Source organism: Maniola jurtina, chromosome 23 (genome assembly GCF_905333055.1).
Source record: "Maniola jurtina chromosome 23, ilManJurt1.1, whole genome shotgun sequence".
Lineage (NCBI taxonomy): Eukaryota > Metazoa > Arthropoda > Insecta > Lepidoptera > Nymphalidae > Maniola > Maniola jurtina.
This window is the reverse complement of record NC_060051.1, coordinates 3,289,521-3,304,415: the sequence shown is the minus strand read 5'-3', so window position 1 is coordinate 3,304,415 and position 14,895 is coordinate 3,289,521. Positions and strand designations below refer to the sequence as shown.

Here is a 14,895-nt window from a genome sequence, read left to right as displayed (position 1 = left end):
AGTTCTACACGGCATAGTACTGGAACGCTAAATCGTTTGCCGGTAAGGTGGTAACTAGCCACAGCCCAAGTCCCAGACCACCAGACCAGACCAGACCAGAGGGCAGAGACAAAAAAACCAGCGAAGTGCTGTGCTTTACTTGTGCTATAAGACCTACCTACCTGCCTAAGACCTACCCTATAGGTTTTCTTGACAGACACGACGGACGGACGGAGGGACAGACAGACGTTTTCCTTTTGAGGCAAGGAACCCTAAAACTATAAATCTCTAAATTGCTCCAGCCAGGAATCGAACCCGAAACCATCGACTTATAAAACCACAGCGTTAACCACTGCACGTAAGAGATCGTGAAACAGTCTAAAGTAACAAACAGCTGTTGTCTCGTGATGCCAACACCGTTCACTTTCATTGACACACAAGTCTCAACACTGCGCGGCAAAAGTGAAAATCTGGCTCAAAATAAAAACACGAAACAACAATCACGATGAAAAACGATGGTAGTCGCTACCGTCTACACTGACGAGCAAAAAGTTCAACCATATAAAAAACTAGCTGGTGCCCGCGACTTTTTCCGCGTGGATTTAGGTTTTTTGAAATCCCGTAGGAACTCTTTAATTTTCCGGCATAAAAAGTAGCCTATGTGCTAATCCAGGGTATTATCTATCTCCATTCCAAATTTCAGCCAAATCTGTCGATTAGTTTTTGCGTGAAGGAGTTACAAACATACACATACACACATACACACAAACTTTCGCCTACCTAGACTAGGTATAACCTACCTAAGTAAATTTATTTTTTGTGGAAACAAGGCCGTGCGAATTTGTCTATGGTCAGTTCTCAATTCCTTGTAAAGGATTTTATGCTCTATTTAATAGGTCTTAAGTTTAATTTACCATGACAACATTTTTGTAATTAGTAATTAGAAGTTTAATATTCAAATACGGAACGAGTAACGGGAAAAGCATTTATGTCATCAAAGAATTGATGATATTATTATGCGAACGGTTATTTTGTATGTAAATTATTATTAAATAGCAGTAAATATGCCTGCGTAAGGCACATGACCCACTGCCGACGAGGAAGCGTCTAGCGATCGACTGTTTTTCTCGCTCAAGAAACGGACAATCGATATAATGATTCCGTGTCAATAAACAGATAAATATAAATAATTAATAGTTGACCGCTCACTGTGCACCCTAGCGGTGCTACCGGTGAGAACTCTCTCTCCACTTGTTTGTCGCAACGACAAGAGGTATCAAAGAAAAATGAGCTCGCTTGGCGGTCAAAACACTCGCGCAGTTTGCGCAGGGATTGATTAATGTACGGCTGATACACTCGCATACTCGCTCACATAACCAAGCGACAAAACTATCCCAACTATATTATATTAGCTTCTCGTTGTTTGCCACTCGTTTCTAGTTTTTAGCTCAATTTGTATTTCGCTAATCTTCGGCGGTCGGACAACTGTCTAAACAGCAAATGTAGCGAATTTACATAAAATAAAAATGATTGAACATGAATTTTTGCCATTTTAACCATGGGCTGGTTATTAGGATAATGTTACCTATAGGCTAGTTTCTTACATTTTCAGTGTGTCATATAAAAATATCTTTGGACAATAGCAATAGTTCACGAAATACAGCCCGCTGACAAACAGACGGACGGACGGCCCGACAGCGGAGGCTTAGTAATAGCACAATAAGGGCCCGTCGCGTTGGCGCTCTTCGGATACGGAAACCTCTGTGAATATCGGTCGGCATTGCTATGCGTAGAGCGAACTCTATTGATGGACTGCATAAAGTAGGTAGGTTTTTAGACTATGATCCTGACCTGACTGACTGACCTAAAACCTGGCTTATGAAAACGTTCTCAGTTTGGAGTAGGTATACTAAGTAAAAGTAAAGTAAAGTAAAAAAGCCTTTATTATCTAATACGTTTCCTAATACATTTATAGCTATCTTGTGTTACAATAATTTATTTATTCATTTTTGTTCATAAATTCGTACGCGCAAAACGAATAAAACTTTTTTTAGTCAAATACGAGTTAGCACTTGACTGCAATCTCACTTGGTGGTAAGCGATGATGCTGTCTAAGATGGAAGCGGACTAACTTGGAAATGCTTTGACAGTTTTTATTAAAGCCACACCCGTTTGGTTTCTACACGGCATCGTACTGGAACGCTATTGCTTGCCGGTAGGGTGGTAACCAGCCGCGAAAGCCTCCCACTAGACCAGAAATTATAAAATTTTAAACCCCTACCGGGAATCGAACCCGGGACCTCCCACTATAAGGCCACAGCGGTTACCACTGCGCGGAGGTCGTCAAAGCTTGTACAAAACTCGAATAAACTCAACATCAGTTTTCCCTTCCACCTATAATCTGGGTACCTTCAAGTCAAAAGTGAATAGGCAACTTCTAAGCCAGCGCGCTCCATCTTAGGCTGCATCATCACTTGCCAGCAGGTCTGATTGCAGCCAAGCGCTAGTCTATATAATTGAAAAAAAAAAAAAAAACTTTCTTTGAAGGACAGTGTACACTGGGTCAACAATCAACATAGCCTTTGGGGTCAGCGGAAACGTCACTCGCATACATAGTGCGTTGACACGCATTCCTCCAAACGTCCGCAAAACGGCTGCGCGTGCGCTTTTATTGCGACCAAGTCATGTTCAAGTGTACTTGTATGAACTGGTTTATATTGACTTTCTCTGGGCTATTTTTTCATTATTATTGAATCCTTTCTCATTTAAAATATCCTTTGTGAGGCTGAGTACTATTTGCTTTAATAATATTATGGTTCTGAAAGAATTTTTAATACTCTCACACCTGTGTGTAAAAAGTAAAAATATACTTGTTAAGTCGAGGTTATTAGCAGAGTGAACTGCAAGGGAACTGGAAGGGAACTTTCGTTTTGATCTCGAATCGACGATCTATCAAATATTGGCCTATGGAATATGGATGACGTAAAATCAAAGAAAAATAGGCGAATAATAAGCTACCTAGCGTCAAATGTAGGAACAAAGTATTAAAAGAAGTTCTTTTAACTGTCGTGAACTTGTGCTATTAGGTAAACAAATCATGAACTCCATAATGACAAAGTTGCGGGGAAGCAATCGACTGAGCTTTCAGTGGCCCACAAGATAACGTCATTAGCAAGATAATATTATATTGTATCTTTTTGTATGATTTCAAAAGAGTAACTGTTAAGTTACTTACCGATCCTTATAAATTGAATCTGCTTGTCTGTTCGACTAGGAGACCCTCCTATTATCACAAAGAACTCTAGATCATACAATTCTACATACAACTCTAGATAATAGTATAAAGATTGTTAGATTAGACTTAGGGTTCTTAGGTAGTTATTAGTTAGAAACAATTGTAGTGTAAATGTAGTATATGTACATTGTACATTGTTGTACATATATCACGAGTGAACACAAGGAATGCCGGTGCACGGATATTTTTTTTTATTTTAAATCCGACCTTTTTGATACACCGGTATTATTGTAATATTTAATATTACATATGTCTGTTTTAAAATAAATAATACAATATTTTACTGTAGTACCTAAAATCTACATAGTACAAACCCAGACACTATCTATTACAGCGTGTAAGTCTTGTTACTTAGGTATTCAAAATAGTAGTTATTAATACACTTCAAATGTCAATGGCCATGCAAACGTATGTTATGAACTCGTATTTGGCAATAGCACTTTTACGGAAACGTGCCACAAAGTCCGGTGACTGTGAGAAGAAGGCCAGCTTTATTCAACCAGTTATTTGATTTGATTGCGGCTTTTGTTCTCGGGGTTTTTACGCAAGGTTTTTTTCCCAAAGGGTTGTTATTTCTTACTACACGGAGATCTTTCGCAAGCGTATTAGATAACTGGGAAAATTGACATGGACTTTTGGTATTAACTCTGTATTAAAACAAAATGTGTAACTACTCTTAAGTACTCTTAAGAGGGGTCCTCCGTCACTCGTTTCATACAATCGTAGTTCCAATTTCATTTGAATATTAAGCAACCAAAGTCCATGAAATTTTGCAGACATATTCTAGAAACTAATATCTATGTCTGTGGTTTTCCAGATTTCTATTAAAATATTCGGTTTTAAAGTTACGCGGTCTTAAAAATTTACATACAAATATTTGAGCCCCTGTAATTTTAAAACTACATATTTTTAGAAAAATCTAAAACACCACAGACACAGATATTAGTTTCTAGAATATGTCTGCAAAATTTCATGGACATTGGTTGCTTAATATTGAAATGAAATTGGAACTACGATTGTATGAGCGAGTGACGGAGAGAGCCCTGTTAAGTGATTCACATTTATTCAATGGCTACCCTAGCTAGTGTCGCACGAGTGGATTTTTTAAAAGTCCTTACTTATTACTAAAATCATAAGCCTTTTGGCTGTGCCGTAGTCGGGTAATAAAATACAGGTACTTACACTCATTCATTCGCTAAATGCTTTTTGCGTATTTATATGCAATAATGAGGTCCAAGTTTCACCAAATACTTTTTGCATACACTAAATATAATGCAGGTCCGACCAATGTCTTGACCTAGGTAACAAGAAAATGTACTAACTAATTCAGACACTTTCATCACTCAGCCCAGATGCGCTGTAGAAAGTCTCTAACCAAGGTCATATGAAATTAACTTATGAAACTATCGCGTAAGAATTCGGACTTGATAGTCAACTAGATCATGCCCGCGACTTCGTCTGCGTGGACCCGGTTGAGTTTAATGTGGGCACTTCTCAGACTTGGGCGCGTTTGGAACCCTCGTAGCTTTAGTTTTAAGCTAACGTAATTAATTATCACCACTACATCATTGTTTGACAATCAGAAAGTGTACAATAGTACCCAATTTGAATAAATGACTATAACTTTGACATGGGTTTGGGCTGGGCAGCGATGAGTTAGTCAGTGAGTGAGTCAGGACTTATCATTTTCTTGTATGAGATCTCATATCACTTTCTATAATAGGGTCATTAATAGCTTATGCTAGCGACGTCGTTCGTCTTTTAGGTATTTTAAATTCCGTGAGAACTCTTGCGTTTCAATGATACCTAGCTTATTTTTTAATTTCTTTGAACGACTCGCGTTATAACGTTGATGGTACAATGGCAGAATCTTTCACGCAAGTGCCTGCAACAACCGTACAAAGTTTCACAACCGTATAAAGCTTCGCGCGTCCAGTTGAGTTTTTTATTATATATTTTTATAATGAAATAGCGAGCGAACGAGTAGGCGTGTCACCTAATGTTACCTAAGTGATTACCGCCGCCCATGAACATTTGCAGCGCCAGAGGTACCTGCAATGTGGTGCTGGCCTTTCAGGAATTTGTTGGTCCGTCCTTTGAATAACCCTACGTTGTAACCCTGCAACCTTGTAGAGTTGAAACTTTGAAACATAGAATATAAACACACACTTTTTTTAAATGTTTTCTATTTCTTTGTTACAGAACTAGACGAAAATGAATCGATAGATGTATCAAGGATAAAAAGGGAAGGGGTCCCGGAAAACAGGGGTGAGTAATCAACTCAAAAAAACATTAAAAAAAACTATAAGTATCTTATTTCTCTTGTAAAAACTTTGCTTGCGTTACTATACTTGATCTCTATTTATTTCTAAAAACTTTCCTTTTCTTATCTTTTATTTTTGATAGTTGTACTTACTTATTTCTATTCTTTAACTTTTAACATTTATTCTATTGCCATTGCAGTTATTTATTAGATGTTTTGTAAATTAGAAATGACTTAAAGTTGATGATTTAGTTATATGGCAATATTTTAATGCACAGAATTTTTGTTTGAAAAAGAATGTAACAATCGTGTTGTAACGAGAATAATAATAATTGTTTAGTATTTGTATATAATTTATTATATATTTTAATGGTGATAATTTGATTGTATTTAGGTACAAATCTCAAACTATCTAATTGGTCTGAAAATAATAGTAGTAGTAGTATAATCTTACAAATTCAACAATCAAAAAGTGTGCAATGGTAGCCATTTCGAATAAATGATTTGAATTTAACACCCTTGTTCGCGAGAAACATTATATCGCTGAATTTAGTTATGAGATTTCTTACAACCAAATATCACTGCTAAATATTTGTTTAAAATAAGTATTGCCATTAGCAAATCGTCAACTACTGCATTGAAACGAAAGTTGTACAAATTAGTGCTAACAAGTATGCAAAATATCAGCTATCTCTTTTTAGCATCTAAGTATTCTATTCTTTCTGTATTGCGTAATTAATTGTATGTTTTTTCTTTCTCTTTCAAATCTAATCCCCGGGTCGTGGTCAACTCCGAACTCCAATGGACTTTGTAAAATATAACGCACCTCCACGAAATCCCACCCACGACTGACGCAACGATGACTGTCACGTTCTGACGATAGACTTGACAGTGCTGCTCGTTAACGACCAGAACCGAAACGACTATAATACGAAGATTGGCCGATACCACAGTGTCAAACCGCTAATCGGGCTTCTGACGTCTACGGCAAGGACTTTCATCCAAGATGGCGTCACAACCGAGTTCGCCACTCAGATCCTAGGCACCACCCTAGACAACGGACGCATTTACGCACAGCTCCTCACTAAATCTTCATTAGTTCTTTATAATAAGCCGTCGAATGTTGACGACCCTATCATTGTAAATCCAACGCGAGTTCATTCCGCTTTCGATGGCGAATGGAACGTCAAGCAAGATTTAGGTATTATAGATCCAGACAAGTTCATACTCAAGAATACCGACTACTTAGCTCCTAGTAGTAAAATGGAAATAGTGTATGCAAGCAAACCTGTATTGGAGTCATTTAACTTTTGGAATCCTCCTCGACCTCTTGATTATCAATCAGAAAACCAAATATATGACGAACCTAGTGCGCGCAAAGCTCAATCTTACGATAAAGAACCGAAATTTGAGGTATACAATTTTCTTGACGGTCCAGCTATCGAAAGTGAGAAAAAAACCAAAACTCAGCCTAATATTTTAATTGATTCACAAAATCGTCAAAGTAAAGCATATGAACCTGTCACAGAACCAATTCAAGTAGATTCTACAATACGGAAGGATGCTTTAAACGAATCTAATATTGTAAAAGTTAAACCTGGTTACGATTTGCCTACATTTACGATTAAAAACGAGTTTTCACCAATATTTTATTATATTGATAATGTTGAATCTCGTCGCTCACCACAACAACCTTTACCACAAACAAAATTACCTAAAAAGTTGTTCGGACATAAAAGTGAACCACGTCCGAAGAAAACCTTTACTTACGCTGGTTTTGCTGATTTTACAACAGTAGTAGGCGATACAGTTATAATATTCACACCTAATACGGAAACCGTTCGTCCACCCAATCCAGATGAGGTCAATGTTTTTCCTTCAGCTAAGCCAGTTGATAAGCTAGCCACCAAAATAACTTTTTTATCAGCAGATATTCCTGTAGCTACATCTACCTTTAAAGCTCATGAAGTAAACACGATGACTAAATTACCAAGCACCAGTAGTGATGAAAATAGGTCTGAAAAAGCTCTGTATAATGATGAAGAAAGTTTGAAAAAAGTATTATATGAAGTTGATGACAAAATTCCAGACACTGTTAGTGTTCAATATAATAATGAATTTGAGCTTAATCTCGATGTTATACAGCCGTCAGAGCCTGCTTTTACAACTACAGAAAGTACTGTATATACTGAAGATTTGGAAGAAAAACCCGTAAAAGAATTTAATTTCAAAGCAACAGATTCTTTAGACTTTTTAGCACCATCTGTGACTACTAGACTTGGCGACGAAGAGTCGAAAGAATCTGTTGTGACTGAGGATAATGTAAGACAAGTTTTCACAAATTCTGAAGAAGAGACAGAAAACACGGCTGCTGAAGTAACTGAAAAAGTACAAGAAGAAGAGGAAGAAGAAGTGCCAGAAGATGAAAGCACTCAAGAAGTAGACACTGACGTTCAAACTACAACTGAAAGTGGACATAGTGACGAATCTTATGAAATCGAAACTACTACGGAAAATAAATATAATAAACACGAAGAAGTTTATTGTTCAAATGGTCTTGAAACACAATCAACGATGACTACAGAATATAAAACTTTAACATATTTAACAACTTATTTCATACCTCTGGAGAGTACTGAGACTACAACTTCTATAAAATCTGACGTTGTCGTTGAGAGCAATGTGGGGTATATCACTAATTACGTTTGTCAAACCGATCTAATTATTGAGCCGACATCAGTTTTACCGACTGAAGCTACAAATACTGAAAGAAGTAATGTAGAACAACCAGAAGTAGTTTCTCAAAGTGATATAAATTCACCAAAAGAAACTGAATCGATTACTGAAAATCCTGCAAAAACCACAATACCCATGGAAAAAGACGATTTGATTAATATACAAGATCAAGAAGACAAATCCACTGACACTAATCAGAATAGTGAAATCATTGTTCCACAGAGTGATTCTTCTCCTAGTACTACGACTGAGCGTTTATCAACAAGTCAAAGTCATATAGAAGTATCTGTCAGTACAGAACATACTCCAACTGAGAGTTCTAGCTCTGAAGAAGAAGATGCTGAAAATGAAATAGATCTCATCTACAAAACTCTATATACTACATATACATACTTTACTACATTCTTTGGAGATCAGACTTCCAGTGTAGCAAGTCATAAATCAGTTGTTACTAACATTATCACATCTACATTAGACTTAAATAAACTTGACCCTTCCTTGCTTAGTGCCTTTGATGAGGATGAAATTGCTCCCACAAGTGTAGGAATAGGCCGCCCTACGGAATCTTTTGCAATTAATAGCATCATTGATTTAGTAAAAAATAAAGATGTAATTGAATCTGTGGAAATAGATAAATCTTACAGCTCTCAAACACCAACTCCAAGTCTAGGAGATGATATTATAGCAAGTATAAAACCAGACACTGTCAAAACTTATTACACGACCTACACATTTTTCACAACGATTTATGTGGGTTCTGATGCCAATGTTTGTAGCAGAAGAGAAGTTTATACTAACTACGTTGGTCCCGATGAACTGATTCCAACAAAAACCAATCCACTTTCTGCTGAAAGTACAAAAGCTCAATTTGATTTCAGGAATTGTAAACAAGTAAAAGGGATGTCATCTCAAACTATAGATGATAATTCATCGGTTGAAAGTAGTATATCAATGGAACAAAATCGTTTGGAAGAAAAGGAAACTACACCACAACCAACACCTATTGAAGTAGATATGTTGTTTAGCGTTGAATCTAATCCTCTCTCAGAAAATTCATTCGTTACCGATGTAAAATCATCTTCTTCCAAAGGGGAATCAAAATATTTGGATAACAATAATGTACTTGATGATCAAATAAGCTCTGAGAGTAACATAGACGAAATATTACCTTCCCCTACACTTTTATTACAAACTAGTTACACAACATTTACATATTTTACGACAATGTATATTGGAAAAGACTCCAGCAAAGTAAAGAGTCGTTTAGAAACTATCACGAATGTGGTAACAGAAACTATCACACCAAAAACAGAACCTGAGGAAGAGAACAATCTACCTATCACATATTACACAACTTTTACGTATTGGACGACACTTTACAAAGATAAATCAACCACAATTACCAGTCGTGAGGAAATAGTTTCTAATGTTGTTACTCCAACAGCTCAATCGATTCCTACTGTAAGTCCTATCGATACTTCACCTATAGATATTGTAAGTGTTTTGCCTCCTAAGGATTTAGAAGTGGAACTTAAGCCTTCCTTAGTAGATAGCAGCTTGGAAAAGGATGACGGTAAGGCTACATTCTTTACGACATATACTTATTTCACCACATTTTATGCTGGAAATACATCTATAATAAGAAGTAGTTTAGAAACTGTCACAAATATTGTTGACAACACTAAGTTAGTTGAAGATAATCAGTTAGGTAGAAAAGTAGCAAGTGGTTCCATTGATAAAAACCTTATTCAGGATATTGAGGGAAAACCACAAATAATTCCAACAAAAGTAAAAGAAGAAATTGTTGCAACTAAATTACCAGATCCATCAAATGTATCGTCCACAGTTTTACAAGGAACTTATATTGACAATTTATTCGCTGAAGTGAAACCAGTCGATAATACTACACCTAGTCCGGATACAGAGAAAAAGATATTGTTTTCCCAAGTTGCAGTCATATCAGGTGATTCAACAGTTGTTACAGGTGATAATAAAACTTTAGGAGAGGGGACAAATACTACAACTTTGACGTCTAATACGACTACAACCACAGAAGGCTCTGCTATAAGTCCCACTCCGGAAGTAATACAAAGTTCCGTGGCTGAACCAGAAACAACAACTGAAACACTGCTCGAAGAGGATGTTGAAGAAGACGATCCCAACTCAAAAAAGAAAGGACGTCTTACTTTTTCGACCAAGAAACCGTCTTTTACACCAGTTATTATTCCTTTCGCTTCAAGAAATAGACCTACGTTCAGTCCGAAACGTCTTCCTGTTCCAAATAGTGCAACGACTATAACACGTGCAGATTTTACTCCAACAATCACTGCAACCCCGACACTAAAATCCGTCAGACCTACTGGTAGTTTCAATGGCAATCGGAAGGCAGCTGCGTCACCTGGTTCACTAAGTCCAGGTAGAAGATTTTCTGGAAGGAGCAGTGCATCGATAAATTTGTCTGCAAACATACCAGCTTCAAGAGCTGGAGGTTTTCCTAGGGGAAGCATTTCTCCTACATCAAGAAGGACTGGATTTAGATCTAGTACCCTTAGAAGTAACAGCTTAGATTACGCGAGCAGATCGGCAATCCCTAGAATTCGACCCACCGCCTCTTCTAGACTAAGGGGTAGCCGACAATCAGCGTCTGTATCATATACTCCAGCTGACGAATTTGAAACGTTTGCAACGCAACAAGAAGACACCGCCACTGAATCTTTAGATGAAATAAATGACTTTTCTAATAGACAAACTACAAATAATCCTTTACTTAGATTTAGAAGGCCACCTGTTGCTAGGCAACCAGGTACAGCTATATTACCAAGGTCAACTACACCATCATCTAGACGAAGTCAGACTAGTCGTGGACGTACAACCACAACTAAGCGATCTACTACGAGTAGATCGACTACAAATCCTCTACTATCTTTGCGTAGACAAAGACCTAGTAATGCTTTGTTTCCCAGAAGAAATCTATTTAAACAACCAGAACTTGAGCCAGTGGAACAAATTGTTGAAAACGAACCGAAGGAAGAAGAAAGCGAAGAGTTATTAGATGAAGAAGAATTCGAAGAAGACAATGATTACGAATCTTCAGATAGGAAAGAACAGCAAGTTGCTACTCCCTCTACGCCATCGATAAGGAAAAATTCAAATACAGTACAAATTAGACCATTTGCATTTAAACGAAGAACTAAGCGACAGGTAGATTATGGTAATAGAAAGTTCACTAATTTCCGAAGACCTGGAGTTAAACCTGCAAGTACACGACGTCCTGAACCAGAACCAGAAACTGAACCACCAGCACCTCCTCCACCAAAACAAAAACCTGGAAGATATAATTCAAGACCTTCAGTAAACAGTAGATCGACAACAGCTTCAGCACCTAAAGTATCTCAACGACAACCGTTTATCATTCGAGGAGAAAGTAGATCGACGACTACTTCTTCTCCACCTTATAGAAGAGGCAAGATAAGAACCTCATCCAGAACAACTACCCTTTCATCAAGACCTAAAGCTCCTCGCTTGACTGGAAAATCTGCACAATCTTTAAGATCGAGCAAAACCACACAATCTTCTCGCCCCACAAGTAGGTCTCGATCTCGTACAACAACAAGCAGAGCATCGAGTAGACAAAGAAATTCGTTTGAGAACTTGAGTGGGGAAAGATTTAATAAATATGATAATATATTAAATGACGGCAAAATCACAATTACCCATCAGATACCAATAGAAGTCACCATACCTGTAGTAAACGGAAAAATTACAGAGTACAAAAATGTTTTAACAGCAAAAGCCAGCATTGAAACATTATTGCTAAATCAAGTTTCGACATCGGTTGGACCTATTGGTAACCAACAGTTAGTTCTTGCCTTAGAATCGACAGAATTAGGCGAAAACGGTGCAACTAAAATTACTAAGTTTGTATTGCACGAAACTCCTACAACAACAGTTATTTTTACGCCTACAACAATACGAGGTCGTAAAACTTCTTATTCTCATGTGTTGCCAAGTACTGTATACAATGTTGAACCTGTAGTACAAACTGTTGCACCAGAAATTAACGCAAATGTGCCATTGGCTAATTTATTGCTATCGCAACTCCTTTTAGGTAATCAGCAACCTGGGATTAATCCTCTCCTTGCTCTACAAGGTCAGGGATTAATACCACAGCAACCTGTAGTACAAACTCCTGTCACCGAGTTAAAAACCAGAACCACAACCTATGTTACTACAGTAACTGATAATAGAGAAACTGTTCTAACAATTACATTTAGAGCCACTCCTATAGAAACAACAATTGTTAATCCAACAACGGATGTTATAACTGCCACAGAATATATAACTGAGACAGTTGTCACTACTCCAACCGTACTAGCACAACCTGGTCAGTATAATTCTCTTCTTTTGCCATTACTACTTCAGCAACAGCAGCAGCAGCAGCAACAACAACAGCAAGCTCTTTCCTTACAGACTGCTAACCCCTTACTAGGATTAACTCAATCTGATCTTAGCTTACTACAAAACAACATCGTGCCAAACAATAATTTGAACAACGACATTTACAGTAATAGTCCAAAACCAAACATATTAACAGACTTTAGTAGTAACGAAGACTTTTCTGATAATGGTCAGGATAGTGGTGAAGACCTTCCACCTCCTTCACCAGCGCCCGCTCGGAGAAGAAATAAACCAAGAGCTCCTAAGCCTGCCCCAGCTGCCCCTAAATTAACTAGCATAGTAACGTTATACGTTTCTGGCAGACATCCTGGAGAATTTAGCACAGTACTATCAACTGTTATATCAGAAGATACCCAAACGGTTAGGAAACGAGAAGCGATTTATTATGAAGATGTCAAAATATTGCCATCTATTTTACCATCTATAGATCAACTTGTCAGTTCACAGGGTGATACTTTGGTCGAAAATTCTATTATTTCGAATATGGATAAATACTTAGCAAATTCCCAAATTGAATCAGAATCTGAAACGCAAAGTTTAGAAAGTGTAATAGGAAAGTTAAGTGATCATGTTAATTATGATACCTCGCCAACTTATGTTGTAAAATTAGCAACCCAGTCAACGCTTAGAGATTCAAAACAAAGATCTGTTGATGAGGTGTCGTGAAATCCGAACAATTGGTTAGGTAATGTAAAGATTTAGTTATTTATTTACGTTGTATCATAGTAAGTTAACTATGCATAGTGCCTTATAGTTTTAGTTATTAGTTTTAAGATAAAAATACTCTTTAGTACTTGACTTTGTAGATAGGGAGCTAAATGTGTTAATATTTTTTTAAGACCACCAAAAATATTTACGACATGTTACCACGATTCGAATTGTAATATCGAATAACAAGCATTCTAGGTAACCTTAATCTAATCACTGCCTAAGAATAACTCATAAAATCTAAGTTGTATGTATAAAGAAAATTATAAATATATTTTATAATACTCGACTTGCTTTGATTTGTAAATTGCAAACTACGACTTAAAATGTTAAAATAATAAAATTTAAAATCAAATTTAATTGTTTCATTGATCTACAACTTTATATCCTTAAGAAAAGTAAATTCAGAGTTTTAATTCAAGTAAAAAATCACAAAGGCATTTAAAATGGAAGGAAATATAAAAAGAAAATGAAAGAATCAATACTGTTGGAAAATTATACAACTGAAAATAATAAGTTGCTTTATAAGATTAGTTACGTAAGGAGACTGCAGACATTTTCAAAATTACTTGACTTGACAATACTAGTAAAGCTATTGAAGTTACTGATGACGACTGCTTGACAAATCGGACACTCTTTGAAGATCCAAGATTCCAGTTTGATGGTTCTATTCCCACATTTTGCGTCACCAACCATCTTGGGAGGTGAGTTTGAGTTACCTGTTAATTATCTTTAATAATAAATAAAACATTTAGATGCTCTCGTAACTTTACCATGGTATTCTATTCTGCTATCTAATCAAAATATAGTTTCTGGATGATCATAATCTTTTGTAAAATCATGTGATCTATCTTATTGATGAATAATCCGGATCATCTAAATGTTATATTATGTGTATAAAGTAGAACGCTTTCGTTTTATTAGTAAAAGTGTGTACATAATTAAAGTAGAAAAATATTACTTACATCAAATGTCTAAAGAATAGATCGCATCTGTTATTGACGCAAACGATCTATTTCAGACGATAATTCATAATACTAATTTAAAAGTCATTAATTTCATAGTAATTATATTAAGGTGTTTCATGTAATTCTTGTTCAGATAAAATATGTGTTACTGTGTATAATGACTTTTACTTTATGATTTTTATAACACTAGTAGATAGACTAAACTTATCACCGTATTAATAGATATAATGTTATAAGTAATCACACATTTCCATGCATCTGTAGAAGCATATACTAACGGGATATGGCAAAATTATCTAACTGATTGTAACGATAAAAGTATGAAATATCATCTAGTGATAGAGCATTATTTCATACATGGGTAAAAACTAATGCTCAGAATAATACTAATTGTACAAATAATTTTATTTTAATTCATTAAAAATCATATTCGTAGTTATAATAGAATAAAATCAGAAAACTAAGGAAGAGGATGAAAATAAAATTGT

The 14,895-nt window shown here is 36.3% G+C and overlaps 1 protein-coding gene across 1 annotated transcript in view; it reads left to right on the top strand.

Annotated features, from left to right (window-relative positions):
- The window catches only part of LOC123877240, a 120,824-nt gene that overhangs the window by 88,419 nt on the left and 17,510 nt on the right, over positions 1 to 14,895 (top strand). The window contains exons 2-3 of the mRNA XM_045923793.1: positions 5,477 to 5,542; positions 6,421 to 13,360. Coding sequence (XP_045779749.1) covers positions 5,477 to 5,542; positions 6,421 to 13,360 — 7,006 coding nt within the window. The remainder of the gene's footprint in view (positions 1 to 5,476; positions 5,543 to 6,420; positions 13,361 to 14,895) is intronic.